This window comes from Leptonotus elevatus, chromosome 4 (assembly GCF_054856555.1).
Source record: "Leptonotus elevatus isolate MCC_2025b chromosome 4, RoL_Lele_1.0, whole genome shotgun sequence".
Lineage (NCBI taxonomy): Eukaryota > Metazoa > Chordata > Actinopteri > Syngnathiformes > Syngnathidae > Leptonotus > Leptonotus elevatus.
Genome location: NC_141242.1, coordinates 3,978,112 through 3,996,258, shown reverse-complemented (window position 1 = coordinate 3,996,258; position 18,147 = coordinate 3,978,112). Strand labels below are relative to the sequence as shown.

General features: G+C 39.4%; 1 protein-coding gene and 1 long non-coding RNA gene across 3 annotated transcripts; one reads left to right on the top strand and one right to left on the bottom strand.

The window, feature by feature from the left end:
- Positions 1-202: 202 nt before the first annotated feature.
- On the bottom strand, positions 203-17,865 carry syt12 (synaptotagmin XII). 2 transcript variants are annotated; one of them, XM_086074247.1, is made up of 9 exons: positions 17,557-17,865; positions 15,481-15,548; positions 11,765-11,832; positions 10,789-10,982; positions 9,519-9,917; positions 5,013-5,228; positions 3,551-3,671; positions 1,886-2,019; positions 203-1,791 (listed from the first exon to the last, which is right to left on the bottom strand). In XM_086074247.1, the coding sequence occupies exons 3-9, from the start codon at positions 11,808-11,810 to the stop codon at positions 1,618-1,620; spliced, it is 1,284 nt and encodes a 427-aa protein (XP_085930373.1). In that variant the 5' UTR covers positions 11,811-11,832; positions 15,481-15,548; positions 17,557-17,865; the 3' UTR covers positions 203-1,617. The 2 variants fall into 2 exon arrangements, with proteins under 2 accessions (XP_085930373.1, XP_085930372.1); XM_086074246.1 differs by lacking the exon at positions 15,481-15,548.
- LOC147175040 (uncharacterized) lies at positions 1,864-5,836 on the top strand. Its single transcript, XR_015094642.1, has 2 exons — positions 1,864-1,999; positions 5,031-5,836. It is a non-coding gene; the product is annotated as an uncharacterized LOC147175040 (long non-coding RNA).
- Positions 17,866-18,147: the final 282 nt, after the last annotated feature.

Here is an 18,147-nt window from a genome sequence, read left to right as displayed (position 1 = left end):
GTCTGTATTCAGAAAATCAACATTCTCTCGACCCGGAACAAAACGGAACACGCGGAAGACAAAGATGGTCTTCCAACAATAGTCTGCTTTGCTTTTTTTAAGTATAGCGATTCTTCTAAAAAGAACAAACACAATAACTTTCAATTTGAATACTCCCCATAAAAACAGAAAAGCCAAAGAAAATGCCAAACACTCCCTGAGATGAAGTCTCACAAGTTTATTTCGACTTTTGAGGCATTTTTGTTCCAGAAAATGCAGGTTGAACCCTTAAACAGCGGAAAACCACAATTCCACCGTATCATTTGCAAGAAACAATATTTACACTCTTAACAATGCCAGCGTGACTACTATTGGAAGAATGACTGTTCAAAAACAAAACAAAACTGCAACATGACTTTAATACACACTGGTTATACTGCTGTGCGTCTGATTCGGCCACCCTGTAACATCTGTTACAAATTACAATGAGATCACCTGGAAAGATAAAAGAGTACCTGGATTGTGTTTCTTCAAAAGCACACCAAAAACACTGCACTAATCCTGTCAAGTTAAGGTAGAATGGAAAAGAGACTTCCTCCTGCTAGAAGCTACAGCCAGCAGAGGCAACATGCAATTGGAAATAAATAAATTTGCACTGTTGCAAGAGACAAAAGGCTTAAAAGTACTTTCAAGTTGTAATATTGATGCGCTAAAATGTTTCTTTCACAAAATTATCCATAAAAAAAAATGTTGACTTTTTTTCATAATAAATAAAAAAAGCTAAATTTTCCCGGACGCTAACCCCTAATCAGATTTCAGCTTCTGTGTTGCCATGTCAACCTAATCTGCCCGGGGCCTTCAAGATAAATTGTATTGGCTGATGTAACTTAAATTAAATGCAATTGTTTCTTGAAGCAATCAGATTTCAAATTTGCAATGACGGCGGCCTTTTCCCATCCTCTTAAATTGGTTGATCTGAGCAAAACGTCAACTAGCCAAACGTGTCTGTAGCAATCTGCACACATGAATCTTTTTTTTTTTTTAATCCCCGACAACTTCACATGATCTAATTTTTGCGGTTTAGCGCTCAAATATTTGTACATTTTGGAGGGAATTTACCATTTGTTATTCACCGACTGTTTTTAAAGTATACATGTTGCCTGTATTTACTAACTTTTAATTATTATTATTAACGTGTATAAATGTCAAAAGGTGAGCTCAATGATTTACTATCACTTACGTAAAGTGGCAGTAGGCATATTTGTTTGCCCGCACTGGGATATCACATCAGTTTGTGCTAGCATGCCATTTAGTCTACTATGCTAGCCAATGCTAATGAGGCTAACGTGTAAGTGGTTTGATTGCGTTGAACAATCTAACTACTGACTGCAATCATTTATGTAACATGGATTGTGTATACATCTGATGCATGGCAGAGGTTCACTGTACTGTACATAAAAATCCATTTCCAAGGCAAGACTTTTCCAGAAAAGATAGCGAAGGCCCCAGTCCCAATTGCATGGTCCGCCAACTGGCATCCCGAGATCCGTTCCTCGCATTTTGTAGCTATAATTAATGGTCACCGAAATGTACACGATTGAGCTCTCGCGTGTGAGTGTCAAGTGCTTTGACTTGAAGTCAGATCCTGCGCAGCGGGTGCCACATGGACACGGGCTTCCTCAGCGTGGCGAGCATCTGGTTCCAGTGGGTGATCCCCATGCCGCCGGCCTCGGGGCCGATGATCACGTGACCCAGGTTCTCGCCCCGCCCGTCGTCAGACGCCTCGGCCACGGTGACTCGCAGCGAGAGCTCCTGTGAGGGAGGCGGGGGCGGGGGGGGGGGGGGGGGGGGATAAGTGTTATATAAGCATGACTCGACACTTGATATCAGTTGGCAAGCGTCGCACCTGCAGGACGAGGGAGGGCACGGAGAAGATCATGGCCTCGTTGAAAATGGGGTTGGTGTCGTCCCGCTTGGTGGACGTCTTCTTCTTGCTTATCTTGCGTCCGTCTTGCAAGAGGTAAACTTTAACGAATGGGTCTGTGGGGGAGGGTGGGGGGGGGGGGGGGGAAGCAGAGTTGTAATCAACACACAGGCGCGCGCACGCATGCAATCGAATTAGCTTTAATTGCTAACGACAGTCTCGCAATCCCTAATTGTTACACGCATTTAATTTGAGGAAGGCTTTTTTAAATGACACATCTAATTACACTTAATAAAATGTCTAAGTTAATTAACATCGAATAAGTACTGAGGCAGAAGGATGGAAGTCACAAGTGAGAAACACACACACACACACACAGTCGTTTCTTCAGTCTGGTTCCAAAATGCAGCATTTGAGGGATTGTGTGAATGCTGAGAGACGATCATTCCACACAGCTAATAACCCTGGACATGATACAAGATTTTTATTTTAAGTTTTCATACTCTTGTTAACATAAAAGCGATTTTTTTTTGTAACTCTTACAAATATGGCTGCAACTTGTAGTCATTGATGCAATAATTTCATATGAATAATAATAAGCACACTCCTTTTGACATCCCTAATTGTGAATGCTGAGTATAGCAGTCATGAAAATGGGACTTTATAGAGTTCATAGTGTGGCTAAGATGAAATGCTGAGAGACAAGTGTCAACATACAGATGCAACCTTTGTCTAAAAATAAATACAACAGTCGGTGTGAATTGAGGATCACAGTCAAGCATGACGGAATAACCACTCAGCAAAAGTGTGTGAATATTGTGAGACTAGCTCCTACACTGTCATTATTGTTTAATGTTTGGGGGAAAAAATTACAACAAAAATTGGGTGGTTGTGTGTAAAAAAAATAAAATAAAAATAAAATAAAATAATAATAAATAAATAAATAAAATAATAATAATAATAATAATAAAAATAAATAAATAAATAAAAATAAATAAAAATGGTGTGGATTAATTCTCGGAGGCAAGCAAAAGCCATGCAAATATGCGAATGCTGAGAGACAATCTTCACATCAGCGCCATTGCGATTGACTAGGTAAATGCTGAGACGTATCTTGGCTTTTTGGCTAATTCTTAAATTGAAGATAAATGCTGAGTGTCAAGTATTCACACAAATCGGTCCCCCCCCCAAAAAAGAGCGAATGCTAAGAGACGAGGGTTCACGCTTAAGTGGTTGTACAATGCATTTCAACATGTAGATGCTTGGAAACAAACATGCATGCAAATTACACTGTGTTTAAAAAAAAACCATCTATTATGAATGCTGAAAGACAGGCATTTACAGTAATGGGGCTGTAATTAAATGAGATAGGCAAATGCTGAAACATGCACTCATAATGGATGAGACATTTATTTGTATGCTGGAAATAATTAACGAGTGTTGATCACTAGATGACCCACAAGCGCTTATGCTAATTTGCATCAAAATGGTTTAAATGCTGAGAGGCACGCATGCAAAGGCCACCGTGTCATCGAACGCGGAAAATAGTAAATCCTAACAAAAAATGCACGTGTTAATGCTAAATGAAATGTGTGAAGACTGAGGGGGGGGGGGGGGGGGAAACTGGAAATTCAAAGTGTGCATGACCTGCGGTGTTCTTGCCGTTGGTCCACAGCAGGTTCTTGCACTTGGCCACCACCACTGTGAGGCGCTCCGCCGTGGGCAAGTAGCTGAGAGACAGCAGAATCTCACCCACCGCGTCCACCGCCTGAAACAAGCCCAGTCACACACATTACGTGCTAGTATTCATGCATTGACACATTTGGATTTTTTGTTGTTGTGGTAATTGATAGATTAGAAATATTTGCAGCATTTTACAGTAAGATGCATATTTTTAATACATAATACATTTGTTTACTTAATTAATCTTATACATATATATTTTTAGGAATTACTGTAGAAAAGTTTGCAAAAAATTAGCGTCACTCAGTCACATGCATATTAACTCATTCACTGCCATTGACGGCTATAGATGTCAAAAATTGATTTGAACTATTTCTATTAGTTTCAGATTTTTTCCCACTTTTGTTAAAAAGAGTATGAAAACCTAGAATTTTTTTCATTGTACATTTAGAACAGATATAAAATTTGTGATTAATCGTGAGTTAACTATTGAAGTAATTGGATTAATTATGATTTAAAAAAAAAGAATCGCCTGACGCCCCTAATGTTTTATATTTTCTTTTTCTCTTTTAAAAAGAAAAGATGATTAAAAATAAAATAAAAATACTTAAAAAAAAGAAGACGATGATTAAAAATGAAGGGCGCAAGCGATTAAAATTATTAATTAATCGCATGACTTTACTAGTTAACTCACCATTAATCACAAATTTTATATCTGTTCTAAATGTACAATATTTATTTTTAGGTTTTCATACTCTTGTTAACAAAAGTGGGAAAAAAAATTTAACTAATAGAAATAGTTCAAATTAATTTTTTACGTCAATTGCAGTGAATGAGTTAATACTACAACCACAATAATAATAACAATAATACATTTGTTTATGCTATTTTCATATATCATTTACATACCGATATTATATTTTAAATAATTAATGTATAAACTAGTAGCAACAACAACAACCGCATCATATTGCATTGGAGTGTGGACTAGTATTATTTTGATTTTCTAAATTTAGTCAAAATTTTAGTTGTTGTTGGATTAATGTTAAATTATAAATATAATTTACTCTTTTTTTTTTTTTACATTTCACCCTGAATCCACTTTCTGTCTGTCCCATGCGTTTGTGCATGTTGCACTTGCTAGCTGCACAGTGACAGATTAGCAGAGACAAGATTTTGCAAAATCATAGAATTTTCGGCTTGTTTTTGTTCATAAACTAAAATGTCCATAGATTTTAGTCCAGTTTTTATTAACTGAAGTACATTTTTGTCTCGTCTTCATTAGGCGGCGGAAATGCATACTGATTTAGTCCCAGTTATTGTTTATTAAATGAGGGTTTTAGTCCGGTTAAAAATGTGCGTTGACGAAATTATTTGCGTTTCGCTTTCGTTGACGAAATTAACACGAGTGTGATTGTGGTCTGACTTTGTTGACGTCCTGCAGGTAGAGCCAGGCATTGAAGGGTCTGATGGTGAGGTCCACGTCGGACAGCTTGAGTTCGGCCACGCCGGCGCTGATGTTCCTCTCGTCGCTGTCGATGCCGAAGGCGGCGAATCGGAGGCTGCACTCGTCCAGGGCGCACACGTCGATCGCCACCGAGAACTTCTCGTCGAAGATGACGGTGAACGCGTTCGTCTGCACCTGTTGGAACGCGGGCGGGACAAAGACAGACGATGCATGATTCACCATTGTCTTTTTTTGCTTGGAAAACTCATTCACTGCCATTGACGGCTATAGACGTCAACAATTTATTTGACCTATTTCTATTAGTTTTACATTTTTTCCCCACTTTTGTTAACAAAAGTATGCAAACCTAGATTATTATTTTTGTATTAGAACATAAATAAAATGTGTGATTAATTGTGTTAACTAGTGAAGTCCTGCGATTACGTTAAAAAATTGTAATCACCCGACGCCCCAAATTTTTTCTTTAAAAAAAACATTATTAAAAATTTAACAAATTTTTGTTTTTTAAAGATTGACTTCACGATTAATCACACATTTTATATCTTCTAAATGTACAAAAAAAATCTAGGTTTTCATACTCTTGCCAACAAAAATGGAAAAAAATGTTAAACTAATAAAAATAGTTCAAATAATTTTTTTCTATACCTGTCAATGGCAATGAATGAGTTAATAGAAGATGTGGCTGCTTGAATGCTGAAAAGAAACATATGAAAATATTTTCTTCCTCCTTAATAATTGAGAAACGGAAAGAGACCGGCAAAAGTAAAAATGTCATTGCTCAATGTTTACCATTGGGTTTTTATTGTGCATTTGACTTGTGAAGCTCCTGGTAAACGTCGCTTCACCACAACATCCAGCAAGCTGGTGCACTTTGTGGACTTACTGAAAAATCTTCCAAGTCCTTCCACAGTTTTTTAACAAACTTCTACACGCAGGTATGCCTTTTGCTGAATGCAACAACACGAGATTGGGCTTGTGTGCAGAACACTGAAGAGCTTCGGGGACTTTTTTTCCCTTCATTTTCGCCTGCAGCTCGGATGACGTCACAGCATCTCCTTCATAAATCTGAGCGACAAGCTTTTGCACGCAGTCATATTCATCTAACACTCCCAAGACGTAATCCGCGACATCAGGATCTACGTCTGTCATGAAAACACCCCAAAAAGCCTCCTTCACTTCACACCCAATTTCACTTTTGGCCACATAGCGCAAATTAACAGATATTTGCGCTTCGTTTGCGACATCCGTTGTCTCATCTACTTCCACGGCAACAAATGAAGCTGCACTAATCTCCTTCTTAATATCACTTCGAATCACATCAGCGATTGGCTTCGATTAAATCATTCTGTATGTCTGACAAGTCAGAAAACACAGCAGGTGTCTCCAAATGCTTTGCTAAATTCTCATCGCTATCAGCAAAAACATGCAAAAAGTTCCACATAGTTTCTGCTAAATGCCAGCTCCTGTTTTGCAAGGAAGCAGATTGCATTGATGAGATACTTTAAAATATCTCGATTTTCTTTTACCTCGGCATTATGGATGCTAATATTCAGTTCTCCGCTGCTCACCCGCAGCTAAATCAATCATCGACGTCCCGAAAGTTTTCAACGCAAACTGGCTTTGGATGTGCGAAGTGGATCTTTCGTGCTTGCCGAGGCTTCTTTGCCATTTTTTCACGTCACAATATCCGTTTTCAGTCCACACGCTGTCACCGGTGGAGAAGAGCAAGCAAGGGAAGCAAAAGAGGCGATTTCTTGCAGGCCAGTCCTTGCGCGCGTACCACTCGCTTCGAAAAGAGCGACTTGTTCCCTGAAAAGCATCTCGAATCTCCGGCATGGGTCTCCCTTGCTCAATTAAATCCAGTTGGGATCGGTAGCCCAGTTTGGAGAAGTTTTTAAGGGTTTGTATGATATCTTCTTGTATAATATCCCCCCACACCCCCCTTCGTTTTCAATTTGCGGCAGTTTGGACGCATCTTGGCGAACTACTGCCATCCACAGGTCAACGATGATATAGCATTCTTTATTTATTAATTATTTTTTTGTTCTCCATTCTAAGGACTTTATTGTTTTTGTACGATACAAACATCAAAGTCAGCCATTACAGTTTGTTTCGGCAATAACATGGGTTATTAAAATCAATATGAATATAAAAAGAAAAAGAATGGAAGAAACTTAATGGTGAAAACGGGGGATAATGATTTTATTCAACCATGGTTACTATTCTCATTCTTATTATTTGTTATCTATTTTTACCCTTCATGATACAGCTGAGGTTCTGCCTCTCCTGATCGAATTGAACCTTAGGTAAATCTTTGACCTCAGATACCTTCGGCAAAAACCATCATTATGCATCAGTGGAGTTCTCATTTGACCTGTACTGTCTGAATAGTTGAAAATATGACTACTCGAGTGCTGAATAGAGTTTCACCATCTCTGACCTGAGAAAACCTTCCAAAAAAAAAAAGAGGGAAAAAAATCATCATTATGTATCAGACGTGTATTGAAGGCTGAAAATGTGGCTTCTCCAGTGCCGAATAGAACCTTGTGTACTGTACGTCTTTGACCTCAGAGACCTTTAGAAAAATCAAACATCATGACATGTATTGAGTAGTTGACAATTGCTGCTGCTAGAGTGCTGAAAAGAAACATGGTTTGACCTCAGCTGTCCTGTCCTTTGTACATATGTTCAACACTACTCAAACTCACAACGGTTCTTGATATTTCATCTTTTAAAAAAACCCCAAAACATCACTACAGTGGTCATTTGGCTTTCCGCATTTGGATGCAAAAGCGTGACGAGAAATAAAGATAAGTAATGCAGGTTACCAGGCAACAAGTGACACACATGGGAGGGGGGGGGGGGTTGAGGATGTAATTATAGCATTTTATCTCACACCAGAGCAAAAAGCCAATGTTGGCGTCTACACGTGGTCTAAGAAGATCGGCTAGAATGCAAGACCACCTGAGGGCTCTTTATTGATATTATTGATGGCAGCGTGGAGGCATTGGGAATTCAGCACACAGGCTGGACAAATGGTCCCGCACAGAGCTCGGCCTTGGTTTTTGCCTCCTATTTATTTATCCCTAACTGTGCACAAAAGGCTGTTGTGGTGTGCACAGCAGAAAGCAGTGGTGTGTGCGTGGAGCAAGCTTTGCGAGCCAAACGAGCGCGCAGGAAAGAAGTGACAGCTAACCGATGAGCTGTGAGAAAAATGAGCGTAAAAATGAGCGGAGGGGATTAGAAACAAGGAGGCGGCTCCAAAGAATGACAGACAGCACAAGAGGGGGCACCGGGGAAAACAATACAGCCAAGGAGGAGATGCAGCAGACGCATGATGATTAGAATAAAAATGAAATGAGGGAGGGGCTGAGTACGACGGGTAGGTATGTATATTCTGAGAAAAAAACTTGCAAATTTGCCACTTTAAAAAAACTTGCAAATTTGCCACTTTATGAAGTTGTTTTATAAACAGTGTCCCATAAACCACCAATTAATCCTCACGTTAGACTATAGCTACACTATGTGTATTTCTTGTAAGTTTCTTTTTTTTCTCGCGCAAATCTGCTACTTTATAAAGTCGTAAATTTGCCGCTATATAAAGTGGCAAATTTGCGAGAATTTTTTTTTGCAAATTTGCCACTTTATAGTTATTTTATAGATATTTTAGACTAAATTTGCCACTTTATAAATTTGAAAATTTATGAGTTTTTTTCATGCAAATTTGCCACTTTATAAAGTTGTTTTATAAACAGTGTCCCATTAACCACCAATGAATCCTCACGTTAAACTATAGCTACACTATGTGTATTTCTCGTTTCTGATTTTTTCTCTCGCAAATTTGCCACAAGTAGCAAATTTATAAAGTGGCAAATTTGCGAGAAAAAAACTCGCAAATTTGCCACTTTATAAAGTTATCCCATTAACCACAAATCAAGTTTTTTTCTTACAAATCTGCCACTTAAGAAAGTCGCAAATTTGCCACTTTGGAAATTTAAAAATCTATGAGTATTTTTCTCGCAAATTTGACACAAGTGGCAAATTTATAAAGTGGCAAATTTGCAAGATTTTTTTTTTGCAAATTTGCCACTTTATAAAGTTATTTTACAAACAGTATCCCATTAACCACAAATCAAGGTTTTTTCGTACAAATCTGCCACATTATAAAGTCGCAAATTTGAACACTTTAGAAAGTTGAAAATGTCTGAGTTTTTTTCTCACAAATTTGACACAAGTGGCAAATTTATAAAGTGGCAAATTTGCGAGTTTTTTTTTCTGGGAATATTGCCCCCACCCTGTAAAACAATTTATTTTTTATACGTAGCCCCAATGTGCTGTCGTAGCTGAGAAGTTAGCTGATGTCAGTGTTTTTTTTGTTGTTTTTTATGTGCCCGCTCGAGTACAAACCAAAAGAGAAACTTCCTTGGTGGAGATAACGTAACATAAAATCGGGAACCATCTTACCCTGGTGACTCCCACGTTGAGCTCTTCCGGACCCAGTGAGATCCTGATAAAGCAGCCTGGGAAGTCTCCCTCCTCCCTCTCCAGCAGATCCTTGCCCTGATGCGCGGTGATGTGCAGCGTCCCCTGGCCGGCGTGCCGGGAGGGCTCGAACTCCAGCGTCACCTCCAGCTGGCCCACCGTGAAGTCGTGGCCAAAGTTGTTAGCGATGGACGAGATGGAGCTGAGCGAGTCGGTGGAGACGGAGCGGTTGAGCTGAACCGCGCCGCTCAGGTCCAGCTCGCGGCCCATCAGCTCCAGCTGGCCCAGCTCCCTGAAGGCGTCCGGGGCCTCGCCCAGGGCCAGGCTGGGCTTGCGGCTGGATGCGGTCGACGTCCGACGGTGGTTGTTGGCTGCTACCCGCTTCACAGAAAAACACACTTTGAAAAGATGCTGAACCCTGACATGCCTTTCGGGTCCACTTCTTTCATTGTTCACTTTTAGCCAAAGCATAAATATTATACCTATCCCATCCTAAACATCTCAGTAAAAGATATTTACAGTAGTGCTAAAAAAATAAAAAATAAATCTTACATACCATATTTTTTGGATACATTTTTATTATCTATAACTTCCGCTTCTAAGTATGAAAAGTTTTCTTTTTAGTTTAAAATGGCTTGCCTTACGGTAAATGTAGTGATAATGCACCCAAAGTCTTTTCCGACCAACAAAAGAACGTAGAAGAAGAAACAGAAGAAGAAGAAAAAGAACAAGAAGTAGACATGTAACATATACAGCTAGCTTGCTAGCTTAGCATGCATAATCTGCTACATCAAGAATGACTGTTTTCAGCACCAAAAGGCGCAATAATTGACCAAGATTCCACCTTTGGCCACAATGTAATGCGGCATTTTAGTTATAGCCATTTTAAACACACAAAAAAAGACATAAAACTTTTCTGTAGTTAGAAGCGGAAGTTTCAAATCCAACCGGAACTCGTTCACTGCCGTCAACACCAATTTGGGTCTTTTGTCCAAGTTCTACTGTTCTTGGTCTAAGGTTTTGTAAAATAAATTTCCCCACATAGTGTGACTTTTACAGTCCGAAGAAAATTGTAGTTTAAAAAAAAAAGAAGCCAAAACTCAAACCCAGAAACTTTACCGAAAAATATTTGGGTCAGATTTGACGAGATTTCGACACAAATTAAGCAGGACTTTAGTAGCCTTTTTGTTTTAGAACTGTCTTCTGGATACAAAGTCGAGACAAATTTGCCAATCTGGTGTGTAAGGCGTACCTTTTGTCGGACTTCTGAGAAGGAGGTTCCATATTTTTCCTGCAGGTATCTGTAGTCAAAGTTGGGAAAGGGGGACGGCGCCGGGAAGGTGCCGGACCTCCACAGCTTCCAGATGTTCAGCCCCGCCACGGCCAGCAGCACCACGAAGCCCACCAGGTAGATGCCCACCTCCCAGCCCGGCGGGTTACGCAGCACTGCCAAGCAAAGCGGGAGGGCGACACTTAGATGGATATGAAAACATGGATTCAATCGTATATTTCACCAAAAAAGTTGTGTCATTGATGCCGAAGCAAAAAAATGGGTTTTTACTCAATTGTAAAGATCGGTAGAGTTGAGTGTGATCGATTCTGTTCCCTTAAAGGGAATTCAAGTGGAAGATTTTCTTCAAAATAATATGGTCCGTGTGCGCCAACGAGTCGAAACATTCTGATTAAAGCTGCAGTTGTGGAATATGAAATAAGCAGCTGTTTTTGCTCATCTGAGTGGGCGGCCATTTTGCCACTTGCTGTCAACTGAAGATGACATCATTGTGCCGAAAGTTAGAGAAGATTTTCTTTTTCTTTTTTTGCAACTTTTATCCCAAATTTGAATATATATTTTTTTCTGAGCTAAAAACTTTTTCATGACATAAATATTACCTGATGTGATATTATTCAAATGTTGAGAAATTGAGATTATGATACATGAACAATTTTTACAAACTTACACAGAGCAACCAAATATAATTTTGACTTGTTTAACTTCGGAACCGCTATATTTCTGATGGCTTATTCTCATATATGCTCATCACTATCATCATCATCATCATCATCATCATCATCATAACAATTCATACTAATCATAATAATAACAACTGACATCCTTTTACATCTACAATAAACAAGGAACCGAATAAAAAGCGAGAATGAAAGAAAGAAAACAATGAATTTCCACTTGTAACGCAGTTGCCAAAATGGAGTTGTTGTTGTGGACTCACCACTCAGATGGTAGCCTGGGACGTCCCCGGTGTTCGGAGAGGACATGGCAGCAGCAGCAGCAGCCAGCCTGGAAAGTCCAAAAGAAGAAAATGTCTCAGTACATTCAGCACATCCGCACCCCTCGACAGGATAAGCGCTACAGAAAACGGACGGACGGACGGACGGATGCACGGATGGATAACGGTGAAATATCTCAGCAGACGCAAGAGGCTGGCTTGGCGCTAACATCATTACTACAAATAAATGAGGTCGTTATCCAGAATGTCATTCGGCTTTTTTTTTTTTCCCCCTTCTACAAATAATCGGCGTGGGTTTTGCAGGAGAAAATCTACCGGAGCGGTTTGCTATTCAAATGTATGCATGAATGTATGCATGCGGTCATAAAGAACAACATTACTGTCGTCTTTTACAATCGGACATGTTTAGCATTTGCAGGGCCCTTTATACGATCGACTCTCAGCATTCGCACAACGAGGAAAACATTGGTTACACACGATAGCATTTATATGCGCGATTGTCTTTCAGCATCCTTAAGATGTTTTCAACTGAACAGTTGTATTAGCCAGATTGCTCATGTCTTAGCATTCATAAAAAAAAGAATGCTCATGTCTCAGCATTCAGAAAACAATATTTTTGAATGCACTATGGAATTCTGCCGCCAAATCAAATTAATTTAAAAAGTAGGATTGGTGGAAAAAAATCATCTCTCTGCATTCAAACAGGTACTTTTCATTAGGCAGAAAATTTGAGTGAATGCTTGTCTCACATCATTCTGACTTTTTTTCCCTCCACACATTCATTTTAGTCTGAATGCTTATCTCGCAGCATTCAGGCAATGCCTGGACTTTTTTTTGGGACGCCCACGACTATTAGTGTGATCGTCTCTCAGTATTCAAACAACAGATCGTCATATTTGACACATTCAAGTGGTGTGAAAGCTGATTTCGCAGCATTCAGAAAATAGCTTCTTTTTTTAAAATCCACACTAGTATCAGGGTGAAAGCTGGTCTCAAAGCATTCGGACAAGAATCTTTTTTGACACTTACTGTAATAGCATCAGCGTGGATCAACGTGAATGCTCTTCTCTCAGCATTCAGACAATGCTACAAAAAAATGTCAATGCATAACAGTTTAAGTGTAAATGCTGGTCTCTCAGCAGTCAGGCAATAATAGTTTTTTTTTTTTTTTTTTACACATGACATCAGCGTAAATGTTGCCTCTCAGCATTCAGAGAAGAATTTCTATTGATGAAATTATTATTATTTTTGCACACAATTGCATTAGTGCGAATGCTTGTTTCTCAGCATTGAGACAAAATGCATTTTTGACACACAGACGTGTCAGTTTGAATGCATTTCTCTCAGCATTCAATCATAGAAAAACATGTTTAAAGTATAAGAGTGCAAATGTCTCTCAGCAATCAGATATATATATTTTTTTAAATATACATTCCAACTTTTCAACATATAGTATTTCTCAGCATTCAGACAAGAGCAACTTTTACACCATCGCACAATACTAGTGTAAATGCTTGTCTCTCAGCATTCACACAATGGCTACATTTTTTTTCAATGCATAATAATACTATTAGTATGAAAGCTCATCTCTAAGCATTCATACAACTCCCTCTTCGAAACGATTATTTCATGCCACGAGACGGTCGCTGGACAAAACAATAGCGAGTTTCAGCATTGATCAAGAAATGAATCTACTTTCAGGTTGCTTTTAAGGAGACAGAGAAGAACAACGCAACACAACACAAAGTCAATAGCACACATCCATTGGCCAGTGACTCACCCCCCCCCCCCCCAAGAAGATTGTCATCCATCCTCCTGCCTGCCGGGATCTCCTTCCAGCAGGCAGACGCTCGGGGGAAACCGGAGCATTACACTAATGATGCCCGTGCGGGCGGTGCGGGGGGCGGGAGGGTTTGGGGGTCAGAGATGGGGGGGGGGGGGTGGCACCAGTCAAGTCAGCTGAAGCCATGCAGCCAAATTAAAGTGGCTGACGCAGTGCAGAGTCCACTGACGGCTGCTGATGTGCCGTTTGGACCCGAGCTTTCGTATATCTAGCCTGACTGTGGTTGTGATAGATCTGTGTGTGTGTGTGTGTGTGTGCGTGTGCGTGTGTGTGAGGGATGATTCATGGAGATTTTGCAAAAAAACAAACGAGGCAGCGTGGGCTGTGTCTCTGCGGTGCCGCCGAGCTGAAATAGAACACAAGCAGACAGGCTTGTTGTTGGGCTTGCTTGTGTGCGGCTTCTCGTCTCTTTTACCTTTTAATTGCATTTACTCACATGACATTGCAAATTTTTTTTTTTACGTTTTTTTTTTTTAAAAGTTTTTTTGGGGTTTTTTGCCCTATTTGCTGGCAGGTTTGGAAATTAATGACGTAAAACTACAGGAGCAGCAAAATGAAAAATTGCAACAGTTTTTAATTATGTAAAATGAAATTTAAAACATATATGTATACATACAATGTATTATTTGGTTCAGTTTTTTTTTATATTAAGGGGAAAAAAAGACAACCAAAAAATGCTGACAAATCTCCAATATGTTTTCCACAAAAAAAATAGGCTTGGCTTAACTCCCATTCTCTCAAAAATACAAATAAAATAAAACAAAGAGCAAAATAAATGTTTAAAAAAAGAAAAGAAAAAAAAGTAGGCAGCCAAAATTCACCTATTCTCAGATTTTTTCCCAATACAGTATTTCAAAATAAATTACATTTAATTAAAAATAAAAAAAGTATTTAAAATAATAATAATAAAGTAACAAAACAAATTTGATAAACCTTTTTCATGAAAAATAGGGTTGTTAACCCCAGCCACAAAAAATTAAAAAATCAATGAAATAAAACAAATGTAAAAATGGTTTGGCAGCCACGATTCACCTATTCACATTTTTCCATATCTTACTTTTATTTATTTATTTACATATTTACTTACTTACTTACTTCTATTTATTTGTCCTTTTTTGGGGGGTATGGGGGTTATTTTCATGAAAAACACAAATTAGAGGTTTATGAGCAATTTTGAGGTAAAAAAAAAAAAACAAAAAAAAAAAAGAAGTTTTTTTTTCATTCTTCTGGGAAAACAAAAAACAAACAAAAAAAAAACCCTGAACCAAATATTGATCGTTAATTTCATTCCAGTGGTAATGAACTGAGGACGTACTGTACGCATTAGGAAGGTGTCAATATGGAAGTCACGCCCACTAATGCTGTTCTTTTGGGTCACCCACTAAGCAGAAAGAAAGTTAAATGTAATCAAATGTAATGATCTAATTTGTACTAGTGCTGTAGTTCCCAGCACCGCATCATGCTGAGATGCAGATTCCTATTATATATATATATATATATATATATATATATATATATATATATATTTATTTTTTTTGCTTGCCTTCCCACAGGCATGAGGGGGAAGAAAAATAAATAATCTTGTCACACTATCGTCTTACGCTAAATGGCATACGCACAATAGCGCTCCGGGAATTTGTGAAATTTCAATTTTCCGGCAGCAATGAGACTGTGAGTGGAAAATGAAACGCTGTGTAGGTCTTTGTGTGTGTTTGTGTGTGTGTGTGTGTGGCTTGAGAATATTCCTACAAACAGCTGATCAATCAAAACCTTCTCCGGTTTGGCTCAGACGACTCGTAATGTAATTAACAGCCTTGCTACTGTGCTCAGTGAAACCCATAAAACGGAGCCATACGTCTTGTGGCGCACCGCCGTGATCGTCGCCAGCTTGACAATGTCTGCTTCCACTCTTCTGCGGCAAACCTACGAAAAGATTTTTTTTAGTGCATCCAAGAGAATTTCTATAAGACTTTTGCGAAATTCTACTCCCGACTACAATGGCAAGGAAGGTTAAACCTTTACAGAAAATGAATGTACTTAAAATACTTCTCTGAGGAACTACGCTCAAAATTACACCTGAAACTGTTTCTGTTTGAAAATCATTTTTGGGTAAATATTTCCTTGACACCAATGTACTACCATTCCATTAGCAGAGGTGGAAAATCCAGGTTCAGAAAGTAAAAACCCCGCCACAGTTTGGCTTTAGCCCCACGTGCTAGCTAGCTAGCAGCTCCCTAGCTAGCTCCCACGGTGCTCGTTTACCTGCTAGGTAGCTCGCTAGCTAACATCAATGGCTAAAGCTAAACTGTGGCAAGCTTTTTACTTTCTGGACCTGGATTTTGCCACCTCTGCCCATTAGACAGAACTTGTGTTTTTTCCTTACACTATTGAAGATGTTCTTTCGTGTCCTGCCTCGTAAAGCGCCATTTTCACGTAAATCTGATCTCAAGTGGGCCGGACCACTAAGGCATGTCCACAGCCTCATAAACTATGCGTACATTACGACAGCTCAAAATATATATTGTTTGAAATTTTTGGGGGGTGTTAGCTCATGTTTTTATTTGTTATATTGGCTGCAAACGTGTTGTAAACTTACCAAGCTTATATGTAACAATTTTAACATGAACATCATGCAAATTAACTTGCGATTGTGATTGTTTAACGAGGATCCAATCATGAATCAGAAGTGTTGACATCATCCAGATGATGTGTTTTTATTGGTTTACAAGAAGATACGCATATGTCATGTCCACAGCAATCATCTATGCGTCCGGAGAGGTTAATTTATTGCGGAGTGATTTGAAACTTCTTAACAAAAATGAGCGCAAAATGTTGGTTTCAAATTCTGAGTTAACAGCCAAGAATGCCAACGGTGTGCCCCCGGTGGACAAAATTAGCAACAACTGTTTTTTTTGTAAAAAATAATAATAAAAAATGCCGCTTGTGTTGTCCTCAAGGGCCAGAATGGACAACAACAACCCCCCCCCCCCCACACACACACACGTTTTGTTTTACGTTTCATTACTTTTATGTCATTTTCAGTCTTTTTTTTTGTGTTAATTGTTTAAACCGTCACAAAAGCGTCACACTAGTCACTGTTCTACTTGACATGATTCCCCACACACATAAAGCTATTTGGTCAGAAACTGGTGTTTTTGTGTGTGTCTTTTTTTTTTAAACCTAAGCATATTCTACTGCTGATAATAAAAAAACAGAAATTAGAAAAAGCCAGAAACAAACTTTTTGTTTCTATCGTCAAAATCTTGTGTGGGTCTTGTAACAATCCGGAGTATGGCACCGCGCCACAAGAGGGCGCCTCCTTGTTTTTGTTATGCCTACGCAGCACTTTTTCGTTTGGCCATCAATGTATTTGACTTGTACGAGTAATCGTGGTAGCGCTAAGAAGCCTACTTTTTTATTGTTAATGAAGCAAACCTGTGGATTCACAGTCTGTTTGTTTTCTCTCTATTTTTTATTTTTTATTTATTTCTGCTATCCAGCAGCAGCGCCGTCCATGGCTGATCTTGTCACGTTACAGTCTCCAACAAAAGTTTTAAACGCTCCAAAGCGAACGGCAGTCAATGAGTTAATAAATGTTTTCTGAGGGTGACATTTCCTCTGGGAGAGTCTGACAAAAAGTCTCCCTGGAACGTTATATGGTTCTACTTCATATATTCGAAAGTGTCATCGCACACGAAAACTAGTTAGCACGAAGGTTGCTTTTGTCACCAAATTCCAGACTTTGCGACGCCATCCAGATACAGAGCAATAAATGTCTTTTTAAGGGTATTTAGCAACGGCATCATTTGTTGTAAGTGCAACCTGCTGGAGTCCAGTGGATCGATATGTGGGCCCAGCATGTGTGCAGCAACCCCCCTTCTTAAAATCTCCCCCATTTTACTCAGCAAAGCATGGACGGATGCTTCCTTACCGGGACTTTCCCGTTTGCTGCAGCGGGAGGAGGAGGAGGAGGAGGAGGAGGAGGATGGACGAGGCAACTCCACCGCTCTCCCTTCTCTTCTTCTCTTCAGGCGCCGCTCTCCATCGAGTGCAGGCAGATGCTGGATGAGGAGGAGGAAGACGAAGAAGAAGAAGGAGGAGAAGAGGGCGAGGAGGAAGAAAAGGAAGAAAAGGGAAAAGAGGCGCTTGATCGGAGGAGGAGGAGGAGGAGGAGGAGGAAGAAGAAGAGCGATGAAGAGGAGCAGCTTGCTTGTGCCGCAGCTCGCTGAAGTCTGCAAAGAAAGATGCTGCTAGAGGCATTTCTATGTGCCCCCCCCCCCCCCACTCTCCCTGCAGAATCAACTTCTCACCTCCTCCTCCTCCTCTTCATCACAAGCAGCAGGCAGTGAGGAAGACAACGCGAAAAATGCAAAGGTCAATTAGGAACACTTACACATGATTATTTATTATGGATGTTAACATGACACGTGTGGCCTACATAATTATTTAGTTCACTTTTTTTTTTTTATGATATTTATTTACATTATTATTATTATTATTCATCTAATGGTTGGTTAAACCC

What these genes read in the sequence shown, in the direction of transcription:
- syt12 (XM_086074247.1), bottom strand. Translation starts at nt 11,810, where the DNA reads ATGTCCTCTCCGAACACCGGGGACGTCCCAGGCTACCATCTGAGTG. An exon ending in CCCAGGCTACCATCTGAGTG is followed by an intron (nt 10,983 to 11,764) that starts GTGAGTCCACAA and finishes TTTGCTTGGCAG; the next exon opens with TGCTGCGTAACCCGCCGGGC. An exon ending in ACCTGCAGGACGTCAACAAA is followed by an intron (nt 3,672 to 5,012) that starts GTCAGACCACAA and finishes GGCTTGTTTCAG; the next exon opens with GCGGTGGACGCGGTGGGTGA.